Source organism: Guillardia theta (assembly GCF_000315625.1).
Source record: "Guillardia theta CCMP2712 unplaced genomic scaffold GUITHscaffold_41, whole genome shotgun sequence".
Classification (NCBI taxonomy): domain Eukaryota; class Cryptophyceae; order Pyrenomonadales; family Geminigeraceae; genus Guillardia; species Guillardia theta.
Genome location: NW_005434633.1, coordinates 31,945 through 58,347, shown reverse-complemented (window position 1 = coordinate 58,347; position 26,403 = coordinate 31,945). Strand labels below are relative to the sequence as shown.

The window sequence follows — 26,403 nt, the reverse complement described above, 5'->3', positions numbered from 1 at the left end:
TGGAACTTCGTCGCAAGCCTCATGGAGACAGGGGACAGTGCGGAGCGAGACTACGTAATCCAACGCATTAAGCAGATCAGTGAAGTCACAGGCTGTGGATCCCTCGACTCGCTCGGACGCTGGCTACAACTAACGGGGAATCTCTCCATCCACCCCTCCATCCTCGGAACGTGTCAAGAGTTTGTACAAGGATAGACTCAAAGGAATCCTTCATGTGACCATTACCAACAAGACGTTGTCGAGCTTCCTTCAGATCACGATTGTTGTAGTGTTCTACCACATTTGCTCAGTGATTGCAGTATCAGCGGTAGACGGTTTGAGACGTATTCCTAGCAGTCCTGCAGTCCTTGCTATGCCCATCGCTGTCTACTCCCCCTTCGCGCCTGAAGTGAGCTAGCAGCTGTATATAGTCTCCGGCCACAGCCCCACCTGTGAGGGAACCACTTGTGCTGGAGCTGGATCCGTCTCTGCTGGGCTTGCTTCACGAAGGTAACCTACGGGTCTTCCAGGTGGAGCAGCAACGACTATCAGGGAGCAAAACAACATGGGTGCAACGCAAAGTCTCTTTCCACTTGTCGAGCACGACGCGGTTGGGATGTTTTACATGGTTTCGAGCGGCATCATTGCAGCAGTAAGATGGTAAAGGGGGTTGAGATTGTTGCAGAGTCTATAGGCAAATCACAGTCGTCTAACTGAAGCTCACTCTACATCTGAAAGGCTAGTACCGTAATCTCCTCCTGAACCTTGCTGTGTCACTGGTCGGGACGAGGAGGTTGCTGGCAGTCTGACAAGGTGAGGAGCATGGATGGTGGAGAAGCTTTGAGCCAGCGAACTAGGCGACTCACTCGCATCTTATCACTTGTTTACAACCCTGATCCTCCTCCCACTTGACACTCTCATACTCTTCTATCTTAACAGTCCCTTCGAAGTCGCGTACTCGACAAACGGAGCAAACAGCTGCTGCACCTTCTCCGTCAGCTTCTGCGCTTGTTGTAATCCCTGCACCCCCAGCATCGGTCAGCCTCTCAGTCTCCTCCCCGCCCCTCCCTCCTTCCCCCCCAACCCATCCCGGCATTCTTTCCCCCTCAACTTGGCTTTCACGTCACCCTCCTCTTCCCACCTGCGCGCTCCCGTTGAGAGACGCGAAGCTCTGCGTGAAGAGCGAGTCGTAGTTCGCAGACTCGAGCAGCTCTTCCCCCCCTCTCACGTCCCCGAGACAATCCATGAGAGGGCGGCAAGTCTCAGGCTCGTTCCTGGCAACAGCATGAGATACGTCTAGACGGGCAGGAGGAAGATGCGGATGGAGAGGACGAGGAGGACAAGCACATAGGTCAAGATGTGCACTGGGAGCAAGTAGATGGGAAGGGGAAAGGCGACAAGCACACTATGTGAGCTCTTCAGAGGAAAGCGAGGACCTGCATGCTGAGTCGTACTCCTCGGGGCTAAGACGCTGCAGCACGTTCATGACGCGGATTACCCTGATATAATGTTACCCTTCGCTCTTCTTTTCCTCCTCTTCTCTCCCTCTGTGAAGTCTCACCGTCCGTGAGCATCTCGCTCCTTCATTGAGATCAGACGGGCGAGCAAGGGATCTGTGAGTTTTCCGCTCTGCCATCCCACGTCATGCTGCTTCTCCTTCGCGCTCCCGTTACCCGTGGGCATCGTCGGATCATGCGGACGTTGCGGACTATTCTTGAGTCTAGGACCTTGGCAATCTCATCTGATGACGTCATCGTCACGTCGGAGAGAGGAGTGGGAAAACATGGAGAATAAAAATGGAACTGCGGAAGAAAAAACACGGAGAGAAAAGGTCAGGCTGTACAAGGAGGAAAAACAATGCATAAGAGGAGAAAGGCGACATGTCATGTTGCCGAAGAACTCGAGCTCCGAGTTAGGAAGGGCGTTGTCGCAGTTTCCCAGGCGTGCGAGCATTTCTTCCGGGTGCATGTTTAGGAAGAAGGCGATTCCCGAGCTTATCTGCAGAGCAAAGCAGCATGGGAGCGAGGACAGGATAAGAGAAGAGGAAGAAGACGCGGAAGAAAGAAGTATGAACAAACACTTGCCAGTTGTTGAACCAACATCAGTTACCTCGACCTTTGTTCGAACCATCGTGTTTGGATCCATCTCCATGATCCAGTAACTAGTCGAAGATTCAGTATGATCATCATATGATGAAGATGATCTGACTACATTCAACATTCAACTCTCCTCGTCATCACAATCATCATCATTATCGTCAGCACTATCACTACCATCACGATTCATCATCGCCATCGCCATCGCCATCGCCATCATTCACCATATCCATCATCGCTCCCATTGTGAGATACTCACCCCAAACCTGCTTCTGTCGATACTGCATCTCTCAAGCTGTCGATGTTGAACAAATGTTTACCTGGAAGGTGCAAAATTCAGCATAAAAAAATCCTTCCATCATCGCTGACTGTCTGAAGCCTGTTGCTGATGTCTCATGATAGCAAACTCTCCCATGAAAGAGCTGGAAGATGCGATGTCAAAGTTCCTTGACGCATAAGAACAAATGTAATAACCTTGTGGCGATCAGCTCAATTGCATTCGATCCATGAAAGAAAGCCGATCGCACGTTTGATGGCATATCATGAAACATCTTTACCATCCTGTCAATGTTTCAGATGTATCGGTAGGAGACACAAAATGAAGGGATACAGTGTTGAGTTGTATCCTACTTGCAAGAAGGCCTTGATCAACAGCCTCGGGATTCTCAACCTTTCAAGGTGAGCATCCCGTACCTGCAGAGACGTTACGTGCGCATCACGCTATCAGAGAATCTGCACGTCTTCCTCTGATTGCCTCACCTCCCCAGAAACAGGATCCCGAAGGTACAAGTGCATGGCAGTCTGCAGAGGCCTGATCACATTGACCTGAAGTGTGCTGTCCGTCGACGAGCTTTGCAGGCTTTCGTCCATTCTGTACATGCAGATCAGATCCCCCGTGCAACACCCGTCGACGCTCGTTACGGGGAGTACTCGTCTGCAATCGAGCTTTCGACGAAATCACTTGTAGGAGGATCCGCGAGCTGCACAATCAAGCTCATGTCAACATGCAAAGACACTTGCAGCCTCCGAGATTCACATCTTGGTCGTCGGAGAGATCCAGAGTGTGTCCTGATGTTGGGTATCAGCTCATACATCAACCAGCTCATACATCAACCACGCTCTATCTCTATCTCATCTGATCCCATGCATTCAGTCTGCCGTCCGCTCGATACACACCGCGAGCCTGCACACAAGTGAGTGTACGTACAAGAGTGCCTCTGCTCGGACATGGCCGCATCTTGTCGCATCTGATCTTCCTCTTCTTGCAAAATGCACACGCCTCCTATCAGCTACTGTCAGCCTCCTCGAGGTGCACATCAACACCGCACTTTCAGCTCTGCCCGGGAGCATACGTGCGCTTGTCCTGCACAGATATGAAGGTTAGGTTGCAAACTATTCAGTGCGAGCAACAGACCTCTGCTCGTACAGTTGAGGCAGGGGATCTCTCCGTCGCATTTTTTCTTCTGTTTCACAAGGCCACTTCACATCATGCGGACTGGATGCCCCCTCTTTGAGCTTCGTTGATGCCACACACATCAAACCCATTCCTTTGCTTCCCACCTTGCTCTGTCTTGCAGGCTATTTCATTGCTCTAAGTGCTGTGTGACTTCTTTCACAACGCTCCTCATCTTATAGCGGTATGCGTTGGTCTGTGTCTTGTAGTCTAGAGCATCAGATCTCATTTTGTTCCAGACCTCCCTACTTCACTGGACTTCCTCATTTCTGTTTTCTCTGTTTTGCTCTGTTTTGCTACTTTTTGTTCTTCTACATCGTGTTAACCTCTTCTTCCTTCGCTCACCTTCTTGTCTTCTTCCTTCCCTCACCTCCTTCCTCCCTTTCCCCTTCTCTCACCGCTCTTACTCACCAACTTCCGGCATTGTAAACAAGCCAGCCCTCTCATGCCCATGGCAGAAGGTCACAGGGTGGGGGGTAGGGGTGTTCAATTGACCACTTGTTTTTTTTGGCCTTTTAAAAGTCTGTTTTTTAGATATTTAGATATGAATTTTAAAACTTTACTTCGAGTAAAGAGAAACTTTTAGTTGATCCCCTACGAATCGATTGCCATGCTGCTCCAGCGGTGCAAAGCAGAGGAAAACGGTTAAAGTTGGCATTCTGTCACACGTTTGGAGAAAGTTCTTACCTGTACAATGGTCTTTATGTGGAATTTTTGTGTTTGAAGCGTTTTTTTGTACGACATTTCCTGCAAATTGCGTTGGTTCATGTACATCTAGTGTACGTTGTTCTGAGCTTGTAGCGCTTGTAGGCAGTCGATCTGCTTGCCTTGATGTAGATTAGTAATGATGATGAACATCGAGGCTAAAAGACTGATAATATTCTCGTCTAAGATACTAGATCTTTGCTCATAGAAACATTGTAATAGGATGCAAGTGTAAATGTTAATCTCTCAAGTTACTAGTCCGACACTGCTCCGAGTCAGTCCTTCAAGGCTGAACTGAGTTCCGCGACTCCGACCGACTCTGTCACAGTAGCTTCCGTACTCAGCTTTGTTGTTCTTCCGAGTTTGGCGACTCACTGCGGCTTGACAGTGATCATCGGATAAAATCCTGAATCGACCACTGACGACTCCACCGCCGTGAATCGCAGCAGTGGAGCGAGCTTGCGAGGAGCTGCAGCAGGCAGAAGCAGCTGGACTCGATGATCATGAGGCAGGGGCTCGGCTTGACCATCCGGACGGAACCCATGTCGCCACGTGGTGGACAAGGACGAGGTGGGACTGCTGCAGAAGTTCGGCGACCTCGGCCGGGCCTGGGGCGCCGCCTGCCGCAGCATCAAGGCCAACGAGGCGGGGGTGAAGGTGATTAACCCCATGCAGCTCAAGCAGACCGTCACCGTGGGATCGACGAGCACGTTGCACAACATCCAGCTCTACAGCGGGGACTGGAGCATCGAGCAGTCCGAGCTGGGCAGCCTCCGCCTGAGCCGCACCTCAGTCTGCTTCAACGGCTCCGTGATGACGGAGGAGGTGACGGTGACGATGAAGCAGAAGGAGGACGCACCCCTCCGCGTCCTGACCTCCGTCGTCACCGCCATCGGGGACGACAACGAGCACATCCTCCAGCACCACCACATCAACCAGCAGCTGCAGCGGCACGTGGCGGTCGGCTCGCCCGACTACGTCTCGCGCATCCTCGGCTTCGACAAGCCCATCATGACCTACAACAGCATCACCGCCAGGGGGGACCTGCGAAGCGTCCCGGCCATGGACATCGCGACCCACTCCCTCGCCGAGTTCAGGAGCAACTGCAAGGTGCACAGCATGCCGTTCAAGGACGAGGCGCTGGAGCTGATGCAGAGGGAGATGGAGAGGATCACGGCTTCACCCTTGAGGACCGCCCCCTGCTCAAGGTGAGGACCATCTCCACCAAGAGGAGGGACTTCGCCGTCGTCACCACTCTGGGCTGCCTGGGCGTGGCGGAGGGGGTGCTGATGTGAGCCGGCGTCTAATAGAAGGTCAGACCAGCTTCTTGATGTCCTCGTGCGGGTCCTGCACCTCCGTGATGAGCGGGTACCGGTGCGACTGCATGTGGTAGTCCATCCCGTAGGGGGTGTGGTAGAACGACATGACGCGCCGGTCCGCCATGCGGTTGAGCTGGGCGCTGTAGATCGGGTAGAGGAGCGTCGGGAAGAGCAGCACGACCGCGAGGATGGCGATGAGGAAGCGGGTGCCCAGCCCAGCACCCACTGCACGGCCTCGTTGATGTACTCCACGCAGCTCTTGTAGCCGCAGAGGTCCCTTAGCCACTCGTCGTCGGACATCCTGGCCACCTCCGACTGGTACTCACTGTAGAATATCGGGATCCTGGAGAGCGTGAACATGACCAGCCACAGCCCCACCATGATGAAGGGGAGCAAGAAGAAGCTTGCAAAACCATGTTGAAATCGATGCAGGATGCAGGGTAAGCAGATAGAACGAGGCTTGATGGGTCTCTTACTCGCAGCGTGTGCTTTGTTTATTGGATCACCGTGCAAGTGACAGAACCAATGTTAAAAAACGGATGGTCCTCGCTTGCCGCAATTGGTCGTTAAGTAGCTAACGATCATACAAATCAAAGTTCAGCTAGAATGCCCTGGCACTGCCAGCCTGGCCGAAAGTTGACTCATTTGACGCGCCGCCGCCAGCCTGTGCGCAGCACCGCGCCATTGAGTCGTCGGAGGTGCCAGCCCGGCCTCCTGCTGACGGTCCCAGCGGCCACTCACAGGCTGCCATCAAGTCCCTCACATCCGACGAGTTTTCGGAAGAACTAACGAGTCACCGAACGGTAATGAAATCAGTTCGAGACCTTCTCGGAGCTGAGCATTGAATACCCAACTTTTAGCCGCCGAAAAGGATTCAAAACGTCGTCGAGTACATTTTCAAGATTCACTCCTGGGTCCTCCGCCCCACTATCACGTCCAACGTTGACTTTCTCCGACATGCAATCTTTCATTCCAACTCTCACGCGCTCCTGATTCAAGTGAAAGCTGTGCGCAAGCATGTTGTAGTTCTTCACTTTCCACCAGACAAAATCTGCTTGGAAGATGAGGGGAAGGAGGTGGAATAAGCTCTGGTCCTTCTTCCATGAGAAGACATCCAACCACTCCGCTTCCTCCTCAACAAAGAAAATCTCGAATTTCACCTCCCACAGCCATAGGTTCTTCATCAGGTCATTCAGATCTACATCGTAGGAAGAAATGATGTGAACTCTCGAGTCAGCCATGCTCGAACTGACTTGTATCTTCTTATCCTTCGTATCATGATTCAGAAGCGTTATGCACTTCTCCCAAGGAAGGACTTGGGATTGAGTCACCCGGCCACGAGGAAATGACTCGTGGTAAACGAAGTTGTGGCTCGGTTGTATCGATCCAGCCGCTGATCCTGATTCTACTTCTTGCGTTCTTCTTTGCTCGAGTGGCACTGAAGTCTCTTCATGCTCACATTGCATATTCTCTGCTTTCAGGACATCTTCATACAACTCGCTCTCATTGTCCTCGAGGAACGAAAAGTCAGCCGTCACGGCATAGCAGCGTGCAGAAAGTAAATCATCGCGGAAGACAGAGTTGTCACAGTTTCGTCAGCAAAATCATTCAAGGTCGCAACGTTTCTGCATCAGGTTGCATGTCCTGCTCTTTCCGAACCACGTTCGAACAGTAGCACCTCCTCTTGCGTTTCTTGTTGATCCTGCAGACTCAATCTGGCTGCTCCCCTTTCACTTGCGCTCTCACACCCTGCAAAGCTCTGATACCTCCCTCCTCTTCCTACCGCCTTTCTTTCATCCTCACTAATCTCGTGATCCAACCTCCTCATCTCAATATTCCTTGAAATTCTTAGCAACTCTAGCATTCTTCTCTTGAATCTCTTATTATCTGACCCTGTCCGTTCCCCTGCCACGTGCTCTTCTTGCTCCAACCTCGTCCTCTTGCTCCTGTCTCCTCTTCCTATCCGGGCCCTGCTGCCCCAACTTATCGTCCCTTTCATGTTTTCATCCTTCATCTCATTACAAAAGACAAGAGGCACGCAACAACCGCGCTTGAGACACACTCCTCACCATCGTCGCTGACGGTAACTTTGCTTTCGGTGGGAGAAAACCGTAGGCCCTTCAGTCTCTTTTTTTTGATTGCACCGCATCCTACTACTCGCTCGCTCGCTCGCTCGCTCGCTTTCTCCTCCCTGATCTCACTTCCTCCCTCCCTTCATTTTCGATATGCTCCTTGCTGTTCTGACTTAAATTTTCTTGCTTGACAAGCAAGAAACCCATCGCTATAACAGGAGAAAACTACCCATTGAAGAAAATTGCTTTTAATGCTGCGACGTGAAGAAGGAAATCTGTTTATCAATGGGTAAGAAAGATTGGGATTGTATAAACATCTTAGGTTGGACTCTTGAATAAGGCACGCACGACTCGCACAAACAGTTGTCGTTAGCCTCCCGGTATCACGAGCGTAAATCTAGACTTCAGCTTGGATGTCACAATGTCCGGGCACAGGCTGGCTGTGCAGTCATTCTTAATCTTACTGTCGAGATAGTTTGAGCAAATGTGAAGCGAAAGCAATGGTGGATCATAGTCTGACTACTTGACCAATGCGATGCTGTCGATTACAACGACCGAACATGGTAAATTGCAAATGATCCAGCCAATTCACCAAAGTATCCCTTGCAGTCGACATAGCTCCAGGTTCAAACAAGAATTCATGCCTCGGATCACAACCAAGAAGTTGAAGATCCACGTCTCCATCATCACGTCGAGCGCTAGCGTTGACTCCTGTGCGGCATAGCAAACGAGAATCGGAGTTTTTGTTATTGGCTGAAAAAGAAAGGCAAACCGACCAATGGTAGTTGGTTGACTCAAAGTTTAAATTAAAAATCAGTACCGGGACAATAGAGTAGTAGTCTAGGAATCTTAAAATCATTATTTGATACTTTTTTTTTACTTTCTTTCTAGATTTTACGGGGTTTTTTTTGGAACTCGTTCATGCCTACCCCAAGTGGGGGTACCAATGAAAAATATGGGGTCCATGGCAATATTTTCCCGAGAGTACGGGTATTTATATACATTATTTTCACTTTGTAAGAGGGGGTATCTTGATGTATTGGAGGGTGGGGGTATTGGATATTTCACTTGTCGAGGGGTGGCTGGAACAAACAAGTCCGTTGGGGCTGATGTCGGACTAAAAGATACTACCCCACCCACCCATGTCAGGAGAATGTACCCGTCCTAGATCCCTGCTGATATTGTTTGCCAAGTCCCTCCCACCCCTGCCGAAATGATCCACCCCTTCGACTGCAGAGCACTTTGCCGTCACCTGCAACCTCCCGGATGGTACTTCTTTACTAGGGGGTAGGGGTGGAATGGTTGAAGAGGGTGGGGTTTTCTTGGAAGGGTATAGTTTGAAGGGTCCTTGCACAGTCGGGGTGGGGGTATGGACGTATCTGAGAGAGAAGGCCCATTTGTTACTGGGGTAGGGGTTGTCATGTTTAGGTGGGGTACAGAAAGAAGTCGTGACTGTGAGCTCCTCTAGATAGGGGTTAAACGTATCATTAAGGAGGGGTACTACAAACGTAGTCTCACAATGAAACGGAATAGGTGGGCAGTGATTGAATACACAGGGGGTACATGGTCCAGGGGGTGGAGGTGTGCAACTGGAGTAAAGGAATTCGGACTGGTGGCAGTCAAAGACCAGTTCTTGTCAACATAGGGGTCATAATTGATAGGGGTAGGGGTCATTGGAACTAGGAAGACAGGGGAAGGTCTGCATCCGGGGTCCTCTAAGAAGACCCTCGTTCATTATACACCTGATGCAATCGGGTAGGGTAGTACATGAGACAGTGATGGTAGGGGTACGTAGGACTACCCCAATAATTACCCCGGTGGCCTCTGACCGGTGTCAAACACTGTGATTCATGGTGGTAGTGGTGGTACCAATGTTGGCAGCGCTCCACCGTGGGGTGGTCAACAATTGCTTTTTAGCTCAAGGCTTTTCCGAATTCCGACACCCCCCCTCATCTTTTGTGACCCTCGCTGTTTCATTATCACCCCACCAATTGATATTAAAACTACCCGTATTTATAGATGTTATGTCACGACCACCCTACCATCGATGTACCCCTACCCACCGTCAAAGGCGCCTCACCTGTTCTACCTCTTCACGGAACACCCACCCACCCCCCTTCAAACAAGAAAGATATCGGGGTAGAAGTGACTGTCCGAAGTCCGGAGTCTCAGTACAATAGGGGGTGGGGTGGTCCCCGGGGATCGATGACGGAAAGTCCTGAGGTACAGATGGGTGGGTCAACAAGGAGTGTAATGGTGGGTGATTTAGAGGTGAAATATACGGGTGGGGTACTAAAACGAACGGGTGGGGGTGGACGGTGCGCTTTGTGGACGCGAAGGATCGCATGGCAGTGTGGGACCAGGGAGCAAGGCAGGCAGGCATGCAGGAGGGAGGGAGGGAGGATGCATTCAATGTAACCTGCCGATGAAAACTTTCTTCTTCTGAAGGCGTTGAGAGAAGAGGAGACATCTTCTTTTGGTGGTTTTGGTGGTTTTGCATATGTGTGAGCAGGAAGGTACTGGTAGAGCTAGGTCAGACAGTAGATGCCGAGTGGAGATTCAACAATGATCAAGCAGGATTTCAACCTGATGTATCTGACATCTTTCATTGCAGACGTGTTTTTAGCCTTATGTCAGCCGGAAATCCATAACTGTGGGGTAGTCCATTGGGGAACGGAACACGCTCTCGTGAGACCATGCTTGAATCATTGAGGAGTCCCAGACCTGGCTTGGGAGACGCCACGGAAGACGATGATGAACAGCAGAGCTATGATATCCCTCTTAGCGTGGACCCGCGGGAGGGACCTTGTGACTCGGAGGACGATGTTTCGGTGGCAGATTCTGATATCACGTCGGTGAGTAGGAGCCATCTTCGGAGTCAGGTGGCGACAAAGCACAGTCCATTCACGTCGATGGTGAGTGAAACTGCATCATAGCCAGACCGAGCCCTGACGCGCCGCTCTCTTTGTAGTTCCTGGGAAGGCAAGCTTCTCGGAACGAGGACTTGTTGAAGCAAAAGGCTAAAGTGCTGCTGTTCTACCAAATGCTCTCACGCAAGGCTGAAAGCGAGATTCAGCCGAGCAAAGACTTGAGCTTTGTCGATGAATGGCTCCAAAAGTCAAATCGAGAGCAGGAAGCAGGGAGAAATCAATGCGAAGACACAGTGGCAGGCAAGTATGACGGCGAAGCAAGTGCTAGCCTCAAGTATGAATCTAGCCATGCGTGCAGATGCTATCTCACCTTGAAACAGGAGCTCGGCCGTGACAGAGGGGTGTGAAGAAACTTGTTCACTCAGCAAGTACTGCAACAGGGACGCCTCTGTTGAACCTTCCGAGGTAGGAACTCCGAGGACCATGACAGCTCTTCCCTCACATGTGGCATATCAGGTTTCTTGTGCTGATAGTCAGAAGCTGTTCCTGGGAGGTGAGAAATAAAACCGAGTGCTGTAGAGAGATGAACTCACTCGATAGCTTGCAGATAAAGATCAAAATCGTCGGAACAAATCACCGGAGGCGTACTGCATCTTCAAAGATCAGGAGCAAGGCAACATCGCGTGGACGACCAGCCTGATGCTGAAGGAGATCGACGAAGACTGCGCTGAGGTGGTGGAGAACCCCTACGTCTATGTTACCCAAGGGTGGGACAGTGAGACCAACTCGATCAGCTTCTCTATGAACATCGAAGGATTGCAGCGGGACTACACCCCTGCTCCACTGAGCGCGAAAGAGCAAGGTCGCTCGATCGGGGGAGTAGCGCCGGTGCAGAGATTCTACATCCAGAATTTTCCTGCAAATGCTGATGATGCGTCGGCCTGTGGACGCTGCGACGACAGCGAGTCCGATGCTGACCGGCCCGCAACAGGAGAGAGCGTCAAGACTTGCAGCGAGGGCGAAGAGTCTGAATCAAAATCTGGGGCGCAGGAGAGCAAAGAGGAGGGTGCCGATGCCAGACCTTTGAAACTCGCCAGCTCATCCAAAATATGGAAGAAGCTCAGACGGCTGGCAGCGAGGGATTGGAAGGCAACTGACAAGCAGAAGAAGACGTCAACTTTTTCGCCTTCCTGGATTCCTCGATGTTTGAACAAGACAATGATCAGCACAGAGCTGAACGACGAATTCGATGATGTAACCTTTGTGCTCTCCCTCTCGATTTCCTCGATGTGATTCTCTTCCCGTGCAGAGCTCTCCCCTCTGGACAGATTCCTCCTGCCCTATGGACCTCAAGCGTGACTCCCAGGCCTCGCTCGAGGATGCAAGCTCCTCGTCCTCTACTTGCAAACTCTCCTGCCAGCCAATTGCCCACGAAGAAGTCGGCGACGTGATTGGCAGTCAGGAGCCAACGGGCAGCAGGGCCCGACAGTCCTTCTCCCCAGGCGCGGAGTCTTGCGACAGCTTCTGCTCTCACCGACGTCCATGGTGCGGCTGCGGCTGCGTGATGAAACCTATCAACGTGGACTCCTGGCCATTCACTAGCAAGGTGGGAGGCAGGAGGCCGGGCTGCTCTGTGGAGGCAGAGATCATCGTGACTCGATTCATACACCGCGATCCCTCCCTCTACTTGGGACAGAGACTCACCAGTCAGGATGATGTCAAGGAATCTTTCAAGCCTTCCCCGTCTAGGAACATTCATATCTCACATTTCGCTTGATTTCTTTGCCTTGTATTTGATGTAAAGTACGATTGTAATTGCGATTTCTGTCTCCCTCCATCTTCTCACACGGCCGTCGTTTCCTTTCTCATCAGGTCCTCTGTCTTTCTGAAATCCTCGGGAACAAACCAGAAGATAGAATCTTCAAGGCACAGCTCAGCACAAGGTGACCCAACAAGCATGCAGGCACCTGAGAAGCTGCGGGCTACCGACGGCCCCTTCACATTCCTCGCTAGAAATCCGCACAGCGCTCCTGAAGAAAGAGCAAAGGCGACGGTGGTAGGATACATTATAAGCTTAAGGAAAGTCAGGAGGAGAAGGAGCATGGGGGCGGTATTGCTATCAGCTGAAGAGGGGTTACCTGGTAACGAGCTGTATCGCCGTTGCCAGCGGTGTGCTGAAAGATTTGTCCGTACTCCAATCCGAAGGGCAGCGTCTTAGTCTGCTGGGAGATGTACTGAGTACCAGCCCATTTCCCCATGTAGGCTGTGTTGAGAGGAGCCACGCTGATGACGCCTGCAAGGTGTCGACATGAACAAGCTTGAGAGCTGACCCGAGCATGCTCACCTGCGATCCAAGCGATGGCGGAGGGGATGGCATGCAGGCTGACAACACCGACGGTGTCAGTTATCATCAGCTTCTTCTCGAGAAACTTTCGGAGGAAGTTGTGGGAGGTGCTGCAGGCAAAGCCTCCGGCAAACCCGATCAGCATGGCCTGGTAGGGTTGAACGAAGAGGGAGGCCACTGAAGAGATCGCTACTCCTCCGGATATGCAAGAGCGCTGAATGTCTGCAGGATCGAACTTGAACTGCTGTGAGTACAAGCTTGAGAACAGCATCGATGCTACACAACTGCTGAAAAGTGACAGGTAAGTGTTGATGACCACTGCTTGTTGCGCCGCAGCCGGGGCGAAGTATGCATTGATGGATGGAAAGGTGATCCAGTTCAGGATCACTCCTACAGTGCAGAGAACGTCTGCGTTGTACCTGTACACGCTCACACACCTGGAATTCATGGAAAGGTTGTTCTGCACCTTGGAGAGTTGTCCGGGTTGGAAGCCACTCCCTTTGGCGATGCAAACAGAGTGCAGCTAGACCATTCTCTCAGGTTGCTCATGAAAGGAGCAGCGCATGGCTTACCCGATGCCAAAGAAAGCGCCGAATGCGTGTATGATACAAGAGCCTCCCACGTGGTCCCATGCCCCCAGCACGTAGATGACGATCCAATAGTTGATTCCGTAGCAAGTCACGCAGGTGAGAGCGCAGAGCATCAGCTGGCTGGGGCCGACTTTACCGAGCAGCATCCCGTACGTGATCTGATGAAAAGTCTTTCACCAACATCTACGACCACAATGCCGACATACCTGCACGGGTATCGTTGCTAACAGGCCTTCCATCAAAGAGGGTAGAGTGATGACAAACGTGTTGTCAAAGTTCATCTTCCCTATCGTGATGAGGGTATGGTGGGCATAATTCGGCTGCTCTGTCACAATACTTCTGTTGCCATGGATGACATCCCACAGTTGGCATGAGCACGCCTGTTCAACCGAAATGCGATCGTCAACAGCGCACCTCTCCCAGTATTTCCAAACAAGCAGGGAACCTGTCTGAGCTGCTTCTGACTATAGGTCGGGGAGATCTGTTCGGCAGTGAATGGCGGTGTGCATTGCGCATCTATGTTTATGAAGTTTGACTTGAGGTACTGGACAAGCATTGAGCTTCCAAGTTAATATTCCCCTCTTGGTTGACTACCTGACAGTGTATGACGTCTATCAGCTGCATCCAGACGATCCCCCACTGCGCAGCGACCGTAGCCTGAAGCAGACCGAAAGACATGGTGCTGTATCCGAACTTCCTCAAGAAGGAGTATTGGAGAGCAAATCCCAGGTAAACATACGTGGTGATCTCGATGAAAAACCTTTGAGGAAGCATCAGAGTGTGGTTTCAGAGAGGCGGAAGAGAGTTGAACTACTTGAACTGGTTCTGCATGACGGTCTCCGCGAGCCGAGAAGTCAGACTCCCGTCTGGTCTTGGTCCCCACACATCAAAACCAGCAGGATACCTGAGATTCGATCACAATGTGCTGGAAGGTTGTTGTATCCCTCCTTTACCGTTTGAAGGGGATGACAGGCTCAGGCTGGGGCAAGGTAGGACCACCTTGGTCAAGGAGTGAGCGACTCATACCTAACAGCCGCATGCTCTACCTGGTTGTCCAACACCAGGGTACGCCGGAGGGTTCGGATGAGCAGGATACTTCTGGTGGTCTACATTCAGCATGAACACCACGATCAACCCGATCTGGAGGATGATGTTGATCGCCACGTGAACCTTTGATATGGTCAAGATCTCAGCAAAACCTTGAAGAGGATGAAGCATGCATACCGGCGTCTGTCCTGAGATCTCTTTCTTCCGCAAGGTTTCTTCGTCCTCTTTGAAGAAATTGACGGTCTTCTGCGCGATCTTGTAGAAAAGTAGTTTTGCTTTCGACATCCTGCTGCTCTGCTTCCCTGCTTCCCTGCTCTCTACTTCTCTTTGCTCCTCACAGATGCCTCACTATCCTCCTCAGCAGCTTCTCGTTCTTCACCTGCCTTCCTCCATTTCTCGCGTCTCGCCCATTTTGCCCGTTCGCTCTTTCATGCCATGTCCCTCCGGGTTCTACTGGCAGCATCACGGACCCCTACCCCACTTCACAAGGAGATGTTTGCCTCTAACCCCTACCTTCCATATACAATCTCAGGGGTGCTGTGAGAGTACCCCTACCCTTTCCAATGTACTAATCTGTGAACCTATTCGATGAATTAGTCAATATCTGCTGCCCGACTGAATCTTTAGCAAGTGAGCTGAGGGGAACCTGCAGTGGAGAGTTCAAACGATGGCGGTTGCCGCAGGAACAGAGCATGGGGTTGAAATGGACAAGGGGAGGTCGGGAGCGAGGGAAAGAGGAAGATAGAAGAGTCTGGAGAAGCAAGATGATGAAGGAGATGGACTTGGAGGTGAAGACACGTGGTACAAGGAATGGTTTAGTAGGACAACAATGTACTGACAAGTCTCAAGTGCATGGATTGATGCGTCTATCCTAATGACATGACTGCTCGAGTCGTAAGAGGAATTATCAAGAGCACATACCAAAAACATGAAGTTCATAAAAACATCAAAACATTTTGATTGGATCGAGTGTTAATCGAAACTTGAATCATGAAGATGTTGCCAAACTGATACATGTCGTTGCAGGTAGCCTGGGAATACAATCGACAATGACGGAGGTCAAAATCCTAATGGTGGGACCAAAGTCGAGCGGCAAATCTTCTCTTGCAAACTTCTTGGCAGATGCTGTTCAGAACTGTGAAAACCCGTCCATGGCTCCCACCAAGCCGACGGTTGGTACTAGAATCCTGGAGTTTGATCGAACTGTGAGGAAAGGGACAGGATCGGTGATGTGCTTTCCTTGATCTCTCTCTTTAAGCTTCTGTCCCTTCCCTCCCTCACCCCTGCTCCCTCCATCGCTCACTCACTTTGTGTTCCTTGAAGGTGAATGTTTCTGTGGAGCTGTGGGATGTGTCAGGGGATAGGGCCTACGAAGCAGCATGGCCGGCGATCATGCATGGAGCCATGGGAGCAATCTATGTGTACGACGCTGGGAACGCTGGGGAGGAGAAGGATCTGGATCAATGGTGAGACCCTTTTCTGCTGTGTGCTGGCTGATCTTGGTGAGCAGGCACAGATGGTTTGGGCAGAACATGGGCTTCAAGGACAGTCAATGTATGATCATGGCACACAGAAAGTCGCAGGACGTCAAGCCGAGTAGGAGCGCGATCCCCAAGTCACTAGCGCAGGTGCACGTGGTCTCGACGACGCTGGAAGAGAGCCATGACCTCATCAAAGAGGAGTTCGATAGGTGAGCTGTGGCAAGGATGCAGCAGGCGCGAGCTGAAGCTTGCTTGGCAGGTTCCTGGTTCACATCGAGACTGCGGCGCGTGAGATGAGACAGAAGGAGGAGCAGAGCGTTGTTGGGGATTGAGGTGTTTGGGAGGGACCTGTGTATACTCGAATAACAAGCGCATTGAAAGTATTTCGAGTCGGTTGTGATCGTGACGCGAGCAGTCTGGTCAAGGTGCTGCACTTGAGCCTCACTTGGGAGAGTGCGGAGAGCAGAGATCCGAGTAGTCCGCTTCATGGGCGCTCGGGAGCGGGCTTGCAGTAACATCCCACGTGGGTAGGAGACCATGCAGGCTGTGGCGATACTAGTCGGGAGGTAGATGCGGGCTGTGCTCTGCTGTCAGCCGGCCGGGCTGTCGGGAGAGGTCTTGACGCATCGGTGGGCATCCCGACGGCGGGTGTGAATGCAGGCCGCACATCGTCTCGACCATAAGCAGCATTAATTACCAAGGCTGTGACAGGGACAGCTGTGATGTATTACGATCGCAACAGGAGGCGGCTTCAAGCTATTCGCAAACTATGTCTCTCCTCCCGCACTGTGCCAGGGACTGGGTCCCGGCGCAAGCTGACGGCAGCCTTACAGCATCGCGCTTCTACATCACTCGGTCTCATCTTCGTCGAGGTAGTCACAGAGATGGTTAAGGTCATTCATGGCGTCAGCCTTGCAATGAAAGTAGTCGTCCGACATGTATGCTTCTAGTCCGTTGAAGAGCTCTGCTCTGAGGGCCTTGTCTCTTGATCTCATGTCAGCGACTTCCATCCTGAGGAGCTCGATTTCTGACCTGCAGGCATCGAGATCTGTTCGAATGGGAGCATAGCACACAAACATGGGCACTTGCCAGTCGAAAAGCTCGCAAAGGTCGGGATCAGCCTTGGCCTCTGACAAGAACGATCTCACTACCTCAGCCCCGAGCTCGAAGTCTTCTCTCTTGCCATTCACCAGTATCCCCGTAGCTGCAATCCTCGCTTGCTCTCCGATAAACTCCTCTTTCAGAACGTGACATAGCCGGCTGAGCTGGTAGATCTTTTCGCACACCTTGTCTGGCGTCTCTGCCATCTCGAACGAGATGTACTCGTGCTGTTTGACATGTACTTGCTTGTAATCCGCCGACCCCGCCGGGCCCGGCATGACTGCTATGACGTCGCTCGCTGGGTTGTCTATCACGGTCTGGAGCAAGACAGAGAGATACGCATCGTGCTTCAAACAGACCGTCATATCAGCTTGACAAACCATCCCGACGTGAGGATCGCCTCGCTTGCTCTCAGAGGTTCCGTCAAAGAGCATGCTTGGCGGCAGGCTCTGGGGGACCTTGGACTGGAAGCAAGCATTGAGCTTCATGCGGAACCGCTGCAAAGACGCCTCGGCTCGCTCGAGCTTCTTCACGTCGCTGTAACCGAGCTCGAGGCTATGTCGTTGATACGCTCCTACCTTGAAGACCCCAGCGAGGACCTGGAGGGGCATGGTGCGCGTGGTCGACAAGTGCGCTATGGTACCGCTGCCACGCAGCCTGAAGAGCTGTTCTTGCTCTGCCATAGTCGCTGCCGGCGCAGCGGAAGAAGCCGCGGTCGTTGGGCCGAAGTGAAACAAGGCGGGACCTATCGGGGGGGGGGGTGTCTGATAGAAGATCGCGCTGACCTCAGAGTCAGAGAGTAGAAAAGAGGAAAGGCAGCATCTCTCTGGTAGGATTGATGTTTTTTTTTTCGTTTCGAAGCAGACAACGACAAGATCCGACAGTCGTCTTCAGCTACAGCAAGTCCGCGCCAGAGGGCCCGGCATGCTCGCTCAGTGGTCATAGTGGGGCACGAGTCGCAGGACGTGAAGTCGAGTAGGAGCGCGATCCCCCAGTCACTAGCGCAGGTGCACGTGGTCTCGACGACGCTGGAAGAGAGCCATGACCTCATCAAAGAGGAGTTCGATAGGTGAGCTGTGGCAAGGATGCAGCAGGCGCGAGCTGAAGCTTGCTTGGCGGGTTCCTGGTTCACATCGAGACTGCGGCGCGTGAGATGAGACAGAAGGAGGAGCAGAGCGTTGTTGGGGATTGAGGTGTTTGGGAGGGACCTGTGTATACTCGAATAACAAGCGCATTGAAAGTATTTCGAGTCGGTTGTGATCGTGACGCGAGCAGTCTGGTCAAGGTGCTGCACTTGAGCCTCACTTGGGAGAGTGCGGAGAGCAGAGATCCGAGTAGTCCGCTTCATGGGCGCTCGGGAGCGGGCTTGCAGTAACATCCCACGTGGGTAGGAGACCATGCAGGCTGTGGCGATACTAGTCGGGAGGTAGATGCGGGCTGTGCTCTGCTGTCAGCCGGCCGGGCTGTCGGGAGAGGTCTGGACACATCGGTGGGCATCCCGACGGCGGGTGTGAATGCAGGCCGCACATCGTCTCGACCATAAGCAGCATTAATTACCAAGGCTGTGACAGGGACAGCTGTGATGTATTACGATCGCAACAGGAGGCGGCTTCAAGCTATTCGCAAACTATGTCTCTCCTCCCGCACTGTGCCAGGGACTGGGTCCCGGCGCAAGCTGACGGCAGCCTTACAGCATCGCGCTTCTACATCACTCGGTCTCATCTTCGTCGAGGTAGTCACAGAGATGGTTAAGGTCATTCATGGCGTCAGCCTTGCAATGAAAGTAGTCGTCCGACATGTATGCTGCTAGTCCGTTGAGGAGCTCTGCTCTGAGGGCCTTGTCTCTTGATCTCATGTCAGCGACTTCCATCCTGAGGAGCTCGATTTCTGACCTGCTGGCATCGAGATCTGTTCGAATGGGAGCATAGCACACAAACATGGGCACTTGCCAGTCGAAAAGCTCGCAAAGGTCGGGATCAGCCTTGGCCTCTGACAAGAACGATCTCACTACCTCAGCCCCGAGCTCGAAGTCTTCTCTCTTGCCATTCACCAGTATCCCCGTAGCTGCAATCCTCGCTTGCTCTCCGATAAACTCCTCCTTCAGAACGTGACATAGCCGGCTGAGCTGGTAGATCTTTTCGCACACCTTGTCTGGCGTCTCTGCCATCTCGAACGAGATGTACTCGTGCTGTTTGACATGTACTTGCTTGTAATCCGCCGACCCCGCCGGGCCCGGCATGACTGCTATGACGTCGCTCGCTGGGTTGTCTATCACGGTCTGGAGCAAGACAGAGAGATACGCATCGTGCTTCAAACAGACCGTCATGTCAGCTTGACAAACCATCCCGACGTGAGGATCGCCTCGCTTGCTCTCAGAGGTTCCGTCAAAGAGCATGCTTGGCGGCAGGCTCTGGGGGACCTTGGACTGGAAGCAAGCATTGAGCTTCATGCAGAACCGCTGCAAAGACGCCTTGCCTCGCTCAAGCTTCTCCACGTCGCTGTAATCGAGCTTGAGGCTATGTCGTTGATACGCTCCTACCTTGAAGACCGCAGCGAGGACCTGGAGGGGCATGGTGCGCGTGGTCGACAAGTGCGCTATGGTACCGCTGCCACGCAGCCTGAAGAGCTGTTCTTGCTCTGCCATAGTCGCTGCCGGCGCAGCGGAAGAAGCCGCGGTCGTTGGGCCGAAGTGAAACAAGGCGGGACCTATGGGGGGGGGGGTGTCTGATAGAAGATCGCGCTGACCTCAGAGTCAGAGAGTAGAAAAGAGGAAAGGCAGCATCTCTCTGGTAGGATTGATGTTTTTTTTTTCGTTTCGAAGCAGACAACGACAAGATCCGACAGTCGTCTTCAGCTACAGCAAGTCCGCGCCAGAGGGCCCGGCATGCTCGCTCAGTGGTCATAGTGGGGCACGAGTCGCAGGACGTGAAGTCGAGTAGGAGCGCGATCCCCCAGTCACTAGCGCAGGTGCACGTGGTCTCGACGACGCTGGAAGAGAGCCATGACCTCATCAAAGAGGAGTTCGATAGGTGAGCTGTGGCAAGGATGCAGCAGGCGCGAGCTGAAGCTTGCTTGGCGGGTTCCTGGTTCACATCGAGACTGCGGCGCGTGAGATGAGACAGAAGGAGGAGCAGAGCGTTGTTGGGGATTGAGGTGTTTGGGAGGGACCTGTGTATACTCGAATAACAAGCGCATTGAAAGTATTTCGAGTCGGTTGTGATCATGACGCGAGCAGTCTGGTCAAGCGGCTGCAGGCCGCACATCGTCTCGACCATAAGCAGCATTAATTACCAAGGCTGTGACAGGGACAGCTGTGATGTATTACGATCGCAACAGGAGGCGGCTTCAAGCTATTCGCAAACTATGTCTCTCCTCCCGCACTGTGCCAGGGACTGGGTCCCGGCGCAAGCTGACGGCAGCCTAACAGCATCGCGCTTCTACATCACTCGGTATCTTCTGTTTCTGGTCGATTGAGATAGTCAAGAAGATTCTCTAGCGTTAAGGTCATTCATGGCGTCAGCCTTGCAATGAAAGTAGTCGTCCGACATGTATGCTGCTAGTCCGTTGAGGAGGGTCTTGTCTCTTGATCTGATCGCAGCGACTTCCGTCTGGATCTGCGACATGAAGAGCTCGATTTCTGACCTGCTGGCATCGAGATCTGTTCGAATGGGAGCATAGCACACAAACATGGGCACTTGCCAGTCGAAAAGCTCGCAAAGGTCGGGATCAGCCTTGGCCTCTGACAAGAACGATCTCACTACCTCAGCCCCGAGCTCGAAGTCTTCTCTCTTGCCATTCACCAGTATCCCCGTAGCTGCAATCCTCGCTTGCTCTCCGATAAACTCCTCCTTCAGAACGTGACATAGCCGGCTGAGCTGGTAGATCTTTTCGCACACCTTGTCTGGCGTCTCTGCCATCTCGAACGAGATGTACTCGTGCTGTTTGACATGTACTTGCTTGTAATCCGCCGACCCCGCCGGGCCCGGCATGACTGCTATGACGTCGCTCGCTGGGTTGTCTATCACGGTCTGGAGCAAGACAGAGAGATACGCATCGTGCTTCAAACAGACCGTCATGTCAGCTTGACAAACCATCCCGACGTGAGGATCGCCTCGCTTGCTCTCAGAGGTTCCGTCAAAGAGCATGCTTGGCGGCAGGCTCTGGGGGACCTTGGACTGGAAGCAAGCATTGAGCTTCATGCAGAACCGCTGCGAAGACGCCTTGCCTCGCTCAAGCTTCTCCACGTCGCTGTAACCGAGCTCGAGGCTATGTCGTTGATACGCTCCTACCTTGAAGACCGTAGCGAGGACCTGGAGGGGCATGGTGCGCGTGGTCGACAAGTGCGCTATGGTACCGCTGCCACGCAGCCTGAAGAGCTGTTCTTGCTCTGCCATAGTCGCTGCCGGCGCAGCGGAAGAAGCCGCGGTCGTTGGGCCGAAGTGAAACAAGGCGGGACCTATCGGGGGGGGGGGTGTCTGATAGAAGATCGCGCTGACCTCAGAGTCAGAGAGTAGAAAAGAGGAAAGGCAGCATCTCTCTGGTAGGATTGATGTTTTTTTTTTTCATTCAGGACTCTCATCAACTGTCACCCGTACTTCTTTTTAACTTAGCTTTGAGTAAAGGGCGAAGTCACCCGTGATTGTCCTCTCACTGAATTTTAACTTAACTTTGAGTAAACGTGGTTGCAGGAGAGGTTTTGTCTGCCTTTTCCTTTTCCTAGTTTTCTGTTGAGGCGGGTTTGTTGGTATACCCATGCCTCCGTATAATCATGGGGTTGTTGTTGCGGAGGTTGAGGTTGAGGAGGAGGAGGAGGAGGAGGAGGAGGAGGAGGACGAGAGCGGATATTACGAAATCCAGATAGCCAAGAGGAAGAGTGGAGGATAAGAATCTGATCATAACCCGACAAGTTTGGAAGGAAGGATGCAGGTTCAGAGAGTTCTTGGAATCTGCTGTTGACGAAGGATGAGTCTTCTGGCATAATTGTTTAGAATGCCTGTTTAAGAGCATGTGGATTTGGAAGAATTTGTAGTTGCTGACTCTCGACTTATGCAGGAGAAGCGCCGTCATTGCAGCTGGTGTTGTAGTATCGGAAAAGATGGTGCATGATCTCTTTTTAGAATAGAATAGCAGACGGCTCACGAGATGGTGGATGTTTCGATTCTAGAGAGGCAGGAAGCTGAAAACAGTCTTGCTACTTTCATCTACTTCCTCCTCCTTGGATGCGGAGCACTTACGCCATGGAACTCCCTCGTCTCCGCCGTCGATTTCTTCAGCACTCTGTTTTCTCAATATGACGTCGCGGATGCGTTCGCCATTGCGAATTTTTCTGCCAGTCTTTTCTTCTTCCTGCTACAGCTCAAGTGGTTCCGATGCTTCCAGGCGAAGGCTTACATCTGCCTGTTCTTGTACTTTGCCGTTCTGTCTTTCCCGATGTATCAGGCATGGCGATACACTGAGCCCTTCCAGGAAGCGTCTGTGGACCAGGCTTTGCAGTTCGCTCTATTGGTAGGTTTGGTTGGCGTGGCCGGAGGAGCAGGAGCAGGGCTGCAGACAGTGTTCTTCAGCCTCTCCGGGCAGGTAGGTAGCACGTACACCGGGGCCTTCATGAACGGGCAGGCAGTTGCGGGATTGTTGACTTCTACATGCCGGTGAGCTCTGCTGAGAGGAGGATGAAGGAGGTGGAGTGAAAGAGGGGGGGAAGAGGGAAAGGGGAAAGAAAAGTGAGAGAGAGAAAGAAAGAAGAGAGCCTGAGGGAGAGTGGAGAGGAACATGGAGAGAGTTGAGACATGTTGGGGTGGCAGCGGATATGAGTGAACGGAGGGCAGGACAGAGGCGCTCGTTGGCATGTTTTCTTACACGTTCAATCTCTCATCTTACACTCACTCGATTCATTTCGTTGCTCCCCTTTCATTCCCCATGATTTCTAGCTCTGACTCGCATCTGCTTTCCCAGCATCCTGTCCAAGGTTTGGTTCGACGATCTGCCTCCTTTCGACGCCCTGCGCACCAGCTCCATCATCTACTTCATCTCCTCCCTCGTTGTTGTTCTCCTGTGCACCCTGTCGTTCTTCAGCTTGCTGCGGATGCCGATGGTGCGGCAGAGTCGATCCCATGCGCAGAATCTGAGGGAGGACGCTCTGGATGACGAGGAGAGAGAGATCTTAGTACCTGAGGAAGGCCTTCCTCCTCCTCCTCCTCCTGCTTCTCAAGACGCATCCGTCATTGATGTCTTCCGCAAAGTCCACCCGTCCGCCATCGGAGTTCTCTTCGTCTTTTGGCTCACCATCAGCCTCTTTCCTGGCATCACCACCAAGATCCCATGCGCAGGTCAGGACGATCGCAACTGGATGCCCATCCTCCTTATCGCCATGTACAACGTGGGAGACTTGGCGGGCCGAGTGGCTGGAGGGCACCTCTGCTATCTCCTCTCCGAGCGTTTCCTTCTCAGCTTCGCTGTCCTTCGTGTTGCCCTCATCCCTTTGTTCCTCCTCCTCCAGCGAAGTCCCCTGGTCCTCGCTCCTTTCCACAACGAGTCAGCTTTCCTTGCCGTCTGCCTCCTGGTCTGTTCTTCCTCTTCTCCTCTTGTCCCTCTGATTCTGCTTCCTCGCAGGCAGTATCGAATGGATTCGCGGCAACCATCTTCTTGATCAAGGGGCAGGAGCGAGTGTCAACAGGTGAACATGATTCTTTCCCCGGGCCTCTCCCTGCCATGCCTGTCGTACCCTTTCCTCTGCATCCTTTTATCTTCCGAGTCCCCTCCTTCCCGCTCTCCCTTCCTATTGCCGCTTATTCCTTCCTCTCCCTCTCCCTCCTCCTGCCTGCTCTCCGTCCTCATCCACCATTAGGTCCTCAGCGGGATACGGCTTCAACGCTGCTGGCGCTGTGCATGGTGACGGACCTCGTGACTGACCTCGTGACCCCGTGACTTCGTTTCTTCTCCTTCAGACGCTGGGCCTCACCCTCGGTGCTGTTTCTGCCGTCCCTCTCAACTTCCTCTCTGCATGAGTGGCTGCGGCCTCGTTGTCGGGAGCAGGAGCGCCCATGCTCAGATCAAGAGTCGCTCCTCTGATCGAGGACGGCGCGGCTGAGCCAGCGACAGCTGAGCATGGCAAGGGGGATCAGCAGGGGCGGCATGCTCTCAAGCTCCTTCTTCCTCTCCTGCTTCAGGAAACGAACTTCCTTCTCCATGCCGTCAGCTGAGCTTGCCAGCTCAAAGTGCAGCTGGACTTTCTGCTCGAGCTTGGCACTTGTCAGGTAAGGAGGGAGGAGGAAGGAAGATCTCACCCGAATGATCGAAGAGCGATCGTTGTCTTGAGACTTCACCTGAGCCGCCACATCCACCTCCTCCCTCCAACTCCGCAGGCGGTCATGCGCATTCTTATCACGCTCCTCCTCCTCCTCCTCCTCCTCCTCCTTCTCTCGCTGTAGTTTCACTTTGAACATGACGTAGTATGCATCTTTGTCTCCGTCGTATCGAACCTTCAGCGGAAGCTGTGATCTGTCCCTCCTCACCCACACCTCCTACGGGGTAACAATCAGAACTCCTCCTCCTCCTCCTCCTCCTCCTCCACCCATCACTACTACTAATCCGCTTCCTCCTCCTCCTTCGCTTCTTCTTATTCCGCCATCACCTATTACTACTCCCCCTCCAGCTCCGTTTGCTCCTACTTATTCTTCCTTCTCCCTCTCCTCCCTCCTCTCATCTCTTTCCTCATCCTCATCCTTGTGGTTCGTGCTTGCCTGGAACAAAAAGCCCCAAAGGAGTAGCTTGACCCACACAAATGCTCCTCGTAGGGCGATGAAATGCCCGGCCGAATTTCTGAAGCAAGGTCGGCCATCCGAGAGGCAGACCTAGCGGGAAGGTAAGGAGGAGGAGGGGGAGGAGGAGATTTTTGGCGGGTAACTGGCTAGTGAGAAGCGCACAAGAACAAGGGGAGGAGAAAGTAGACCTGAAGCTCGTAGAGCATATAGGAAGGGGCGAGCAGAGAAGTGAGCATGAAGTAGTATTGGCGCAATGACGCCACGTCCCGGCAAAGGTCAGATCTGCAGTCAAAGACATCCGTGATCGCCTTGTCTTGTTGGAGACGGTGGGGCTCGGAACCTGTCGGGCGAAGAGGAGATGTCAAGGAAAGGAGGCAGGGGATGTTTTGACATGAGGCACCGGGAGCTCCGTCCCCGGGCTCACTCCCTTGGACGAGTGTTGAGAGATGTCGGGGAACGAGAGTGTCTGCCGATGTTCCTGCGAGAAACGATGAATGGGGCTGATGCAAAGAGGCAAAGGATCTCTTCACTTACGATGATTCAATTCTCCTTTGTCCTTGCCCTTGTCCTGGGGAGAGCGACTGGATTTCTTGTCGTCGTCGTGTCGATAGCTGACCAGAGTTATGTCCGGTCTTGAAGCTGTTTGCACGGGTGGATGCTCTAGCGCAGGAGGGAAGGAGGGTTGAGAAGAAGGGATCGGAATTTCACTGCGAACAAGCTCTGCCTGATCACTCAACTGCGATTCATCTTGTTCATCAGCAGCTGGCGCATGCGTCTGCTGAGAAATTTCTTGGGAGGGAGCAGCAGCAACGTGTTGAGAAACAACATCGGCATCTTGAAACACAGCAGAATGAGAATCTGATGTAACATTTGTGGAATCTGAATTGATACGTCGATCAGAAGGAACTATCCGTCCAAGATGTGCTGGCAAATCTCTTGATGACTCTGAAGATCGGGATAGCAGACTGTCGATATGATTCAACCGACTTTGCAGCTTCTCCTCCTCCTCCTCCTGCTCCTCCTCAGACTGTGCTGTTCCCGTCCTTGCTCGCCTGGCTGCCTCCTCCTTGGAAAGGTGCAAGCGGCAGGAAGCAAGCATCTCGTGCAGGAAGTTTTCATACCTGACATACGAGTCGGTAAAGAAGGAGAAATGTTGAGGGAGGAGTGGATGGAAGACGAAAGTGAGGGAAAGACGGAGGGGGGAGGAGGAATATGAAGAGGGAGGGGGGGACGGAGGTACTGACCTAGATTTTTCCTTGCGAAATGGATATGACCAACAGTCTGGGAACCAACGTTGTAAACCCTGCTTTCGGTTACGGCGCAGCCTTTTCTGGGGAGGTCGCCATGACCTTCTTGCTCTGCTATGTGGTCTGGGAAACTGCCGTGACTCTCGCTGCGGGCAGGCAGCCTGCATTCCTATCGGTTTTGCCGTCTTCCTGGCGCACGTCGTGTTGCTGCCCATCGGTGCGAGTCTCATCTGCGTGACAGTGACGCATCTGATTCTGCTCCTCCAGATGGTGTCCTATCAACCCCACCCGCTCCTTCGGCCCGGCCGTCATCTCTAGCATGCGAGGTTGTCCCAAGTA

At 52.7% G+C, this 26,403-nt stretch overlaps 10 protein-coding genes across 10 annotated transcripts; 3 read left to right on the top strand and 7 right to left on the bottom strand.

The window, feature by feature from the left end:
* Positions 1-906: 906 nt before the first annotated feature.
* On the bottom strand, positions 907-3,181 carry GUITHDRAFT_109695 (hypothetical protein; the record flags this gene model as incomplete). The annotated part of the gene is made up of 13 exons (XM_005831159.1): positions 907-999; positions 1,121-1,253; positions 1,416-1,478; positions 1,541-1,608; positions 1,653-1,720; positions 1,860-1,977; positions 2,089-2,140; positions 2,335-2,395; positions 2,445-2,497; positions 2,550-2,636; positions 2,686-2,768; positions 2,835-2,946; positions 2,997-3,181. 13 exons carry the CDS (start codon positions 3,179-3,181, stop codon positions 907-909), a joined length of 1,176 nt encoding a protein of 391 aa, XP_005831216.1.
* Positions 3,182-4,902: 1,721 nt separating this feature from the next.
* On the top strand, positions 4,903-5,445 carry GUITHDRAFT_139799 (hypothetical protein; the record flags this gene model as incomplete). Its single annotated transcript, XM_005831158.1, has 1 exon — positions 4,903-5,445. One exon carries the CDS (start codon positions 4,903-4,905, stop codon positions 5,443-5,445), a length of 543 nt encoding a protein of 180 aa, XP_005831215.1.
* A 102-nt stretch (positions 5,446-5,547) lies between these two features.
* GUITHDRAFT_109693 (hypothetical protein) lies at positions 5,548-6,793 on the bottom strand (the record flags this gene model as incomplete). The annotated part of the gene is made up of 3 exons (XM_005831157.1): positions 5,548-5,692; positions 5,734-5,895; positions 6,402-6,793. The coding sequence occupies 3 exons, from the start codon at positions 6,791-6,793 to the stop codon at positions 5,548-5,550; spliced, it is 699 nt and encodes a 232-aa protein (XP_005831214.1).
* A 4,737-nt stretch (positions 6,794-11,530) lies between these two features.
* GUITHDRAFT_152995 (hypothetical protein) lies at positions 11,531-12,315 on the bottom strand (the record flags this gene model as incomplete). Its single annotated transcript, XM_005831156.1, is given in 4 exon segments — positions 11,531-11,589; positions 11,625-11,748; positions 11,759-11,766; positions 11,811-12,315. Coding segments are annotated over 3 exon segments (477 nt in total), but the record flags the coding sequence as incomplete, so codon positions are not given.
* Positions 12,279-14,938, bottom strand: GUITHDRAFT_163590 (hypothetical protein; the record flags this gene model as incomplete). Its single annotated transcript, XM_005831155.1, has 14 exons — positions 12,279-12,413; positions 12,462-12,567; positions 12,633-12,787; positions 12,839-13,257; positions 13,305-13,361; positions 13,411-13,586; positions 13,635-13,808; positions 13,874-13,972; positions 14,023-14,188; positions 14,243-14,332; positions 14,382-14,427; positions 14,475-14,598; positions 14,653-14,730; positions 14,855-14,938. 14 exons carry the CDS (start codon positions 14,936-14,938, stop codon positions 12,337-12,339), a joined length of 1,851 nt encoding a protein of 616 aa, XP_005831212.1. The 3' UTR covers positions 12,279-12,336.
* A 561-nt stretch (positions 14,939-15,499) lies between these two features.
* On the top strand, positions 15,500-16,339 carry GUITHDRAFT_152994 (hypothetical protein). Its single transcript, XM_005831154.1, has 4 exons — positions 15,500-15,701; positions 15,799-15,941; positions 15,986-16,165; positions 16,216-16,339. Exons 1-4 carry the CDS (start codon positions 15,525-15,527, stop codon positions 16,286-16,288), a joined length of 573 nt encoding a protein of 190 aa, XP_005831211.1. The 5' UTR covers positions 15,500-15,524; the 3' UTR covers positions 16,289-16,339.
* A 465-nt stretch (positions 16,340-16,804) lies between these two features.
* Positions 16,805-17,740, bottom strand: GUITHDRAFT_109689 (hypothetical protein; the record flags this gene model as incomplete). Its single annotated transcript, XM_005831153.1, has 1 exon — positions 16,805-17,740. The coding sequence occupies one exon, from the start codon at positions 17,738-17,740 to the stop codon at positions 16,805-16,807; it is 936 nt and encodes a 311-aa protein (XP_005831210.1).
* Positions 17,741-18,765: 1,025 nt separating this feature from the next.
* On the bottom strand, positions 18,766-19,701 carry GUITHDRAFT_109688 (hypothetical protein; the record flags this gene model as incomplete). The annotated part of the gene is made up of 1 exon (XM_005831152.1): positions 18,766-19,701. One exon carries the CDS (start codon positions 19,699-19,701, stop codon positions 18,766-18,768), a length of 936 nt encoding a protein of 311 aa, XP_005831209.1.
* An 835-nt stretch (positions 19,702-20,536) lies between these two features.
* GUITHDRAFT_109687 (hypothetical protein) lies at positions 20,537-21,451 on the bottom strand (the record flags this gene model as incomplete). Its single annotated transcript, XM_005831151.1, has 1 exon — positions 20,537-21,451. The coding sequence occupies one exon, from the start codon at positions 21,449-21,451 to the stop codon at positions 20,537-20,539; it is 915 nt and encodes a 304-aa protein (XP_005831208.1).
* Positions 21,452-22,199: 748 nt separating this feature from the next.
* Positions 22,200-23,981, top strand: GUITHDRAFT_139795 (hypothetical protein; the record flags this gene model as incomplete). The annotated part of the gene is made up of 4 exons (XM_005831150.1): positions 22,200-22,705; positions 23,010-23,616; positions 23,667-23,730; positions 23,902-23,981. The coding sequence occupies 4 exons, from the start codon at positions 22,200-22,202 to the stop codon at positions 23,979-23,981; spliced, it is 1,257 nt and encodes a 418-aa protein (XP_005831207.1).
* Between the last annotated feature and the right edge of the window lie 2,422 nt (positions 23,982-26,403).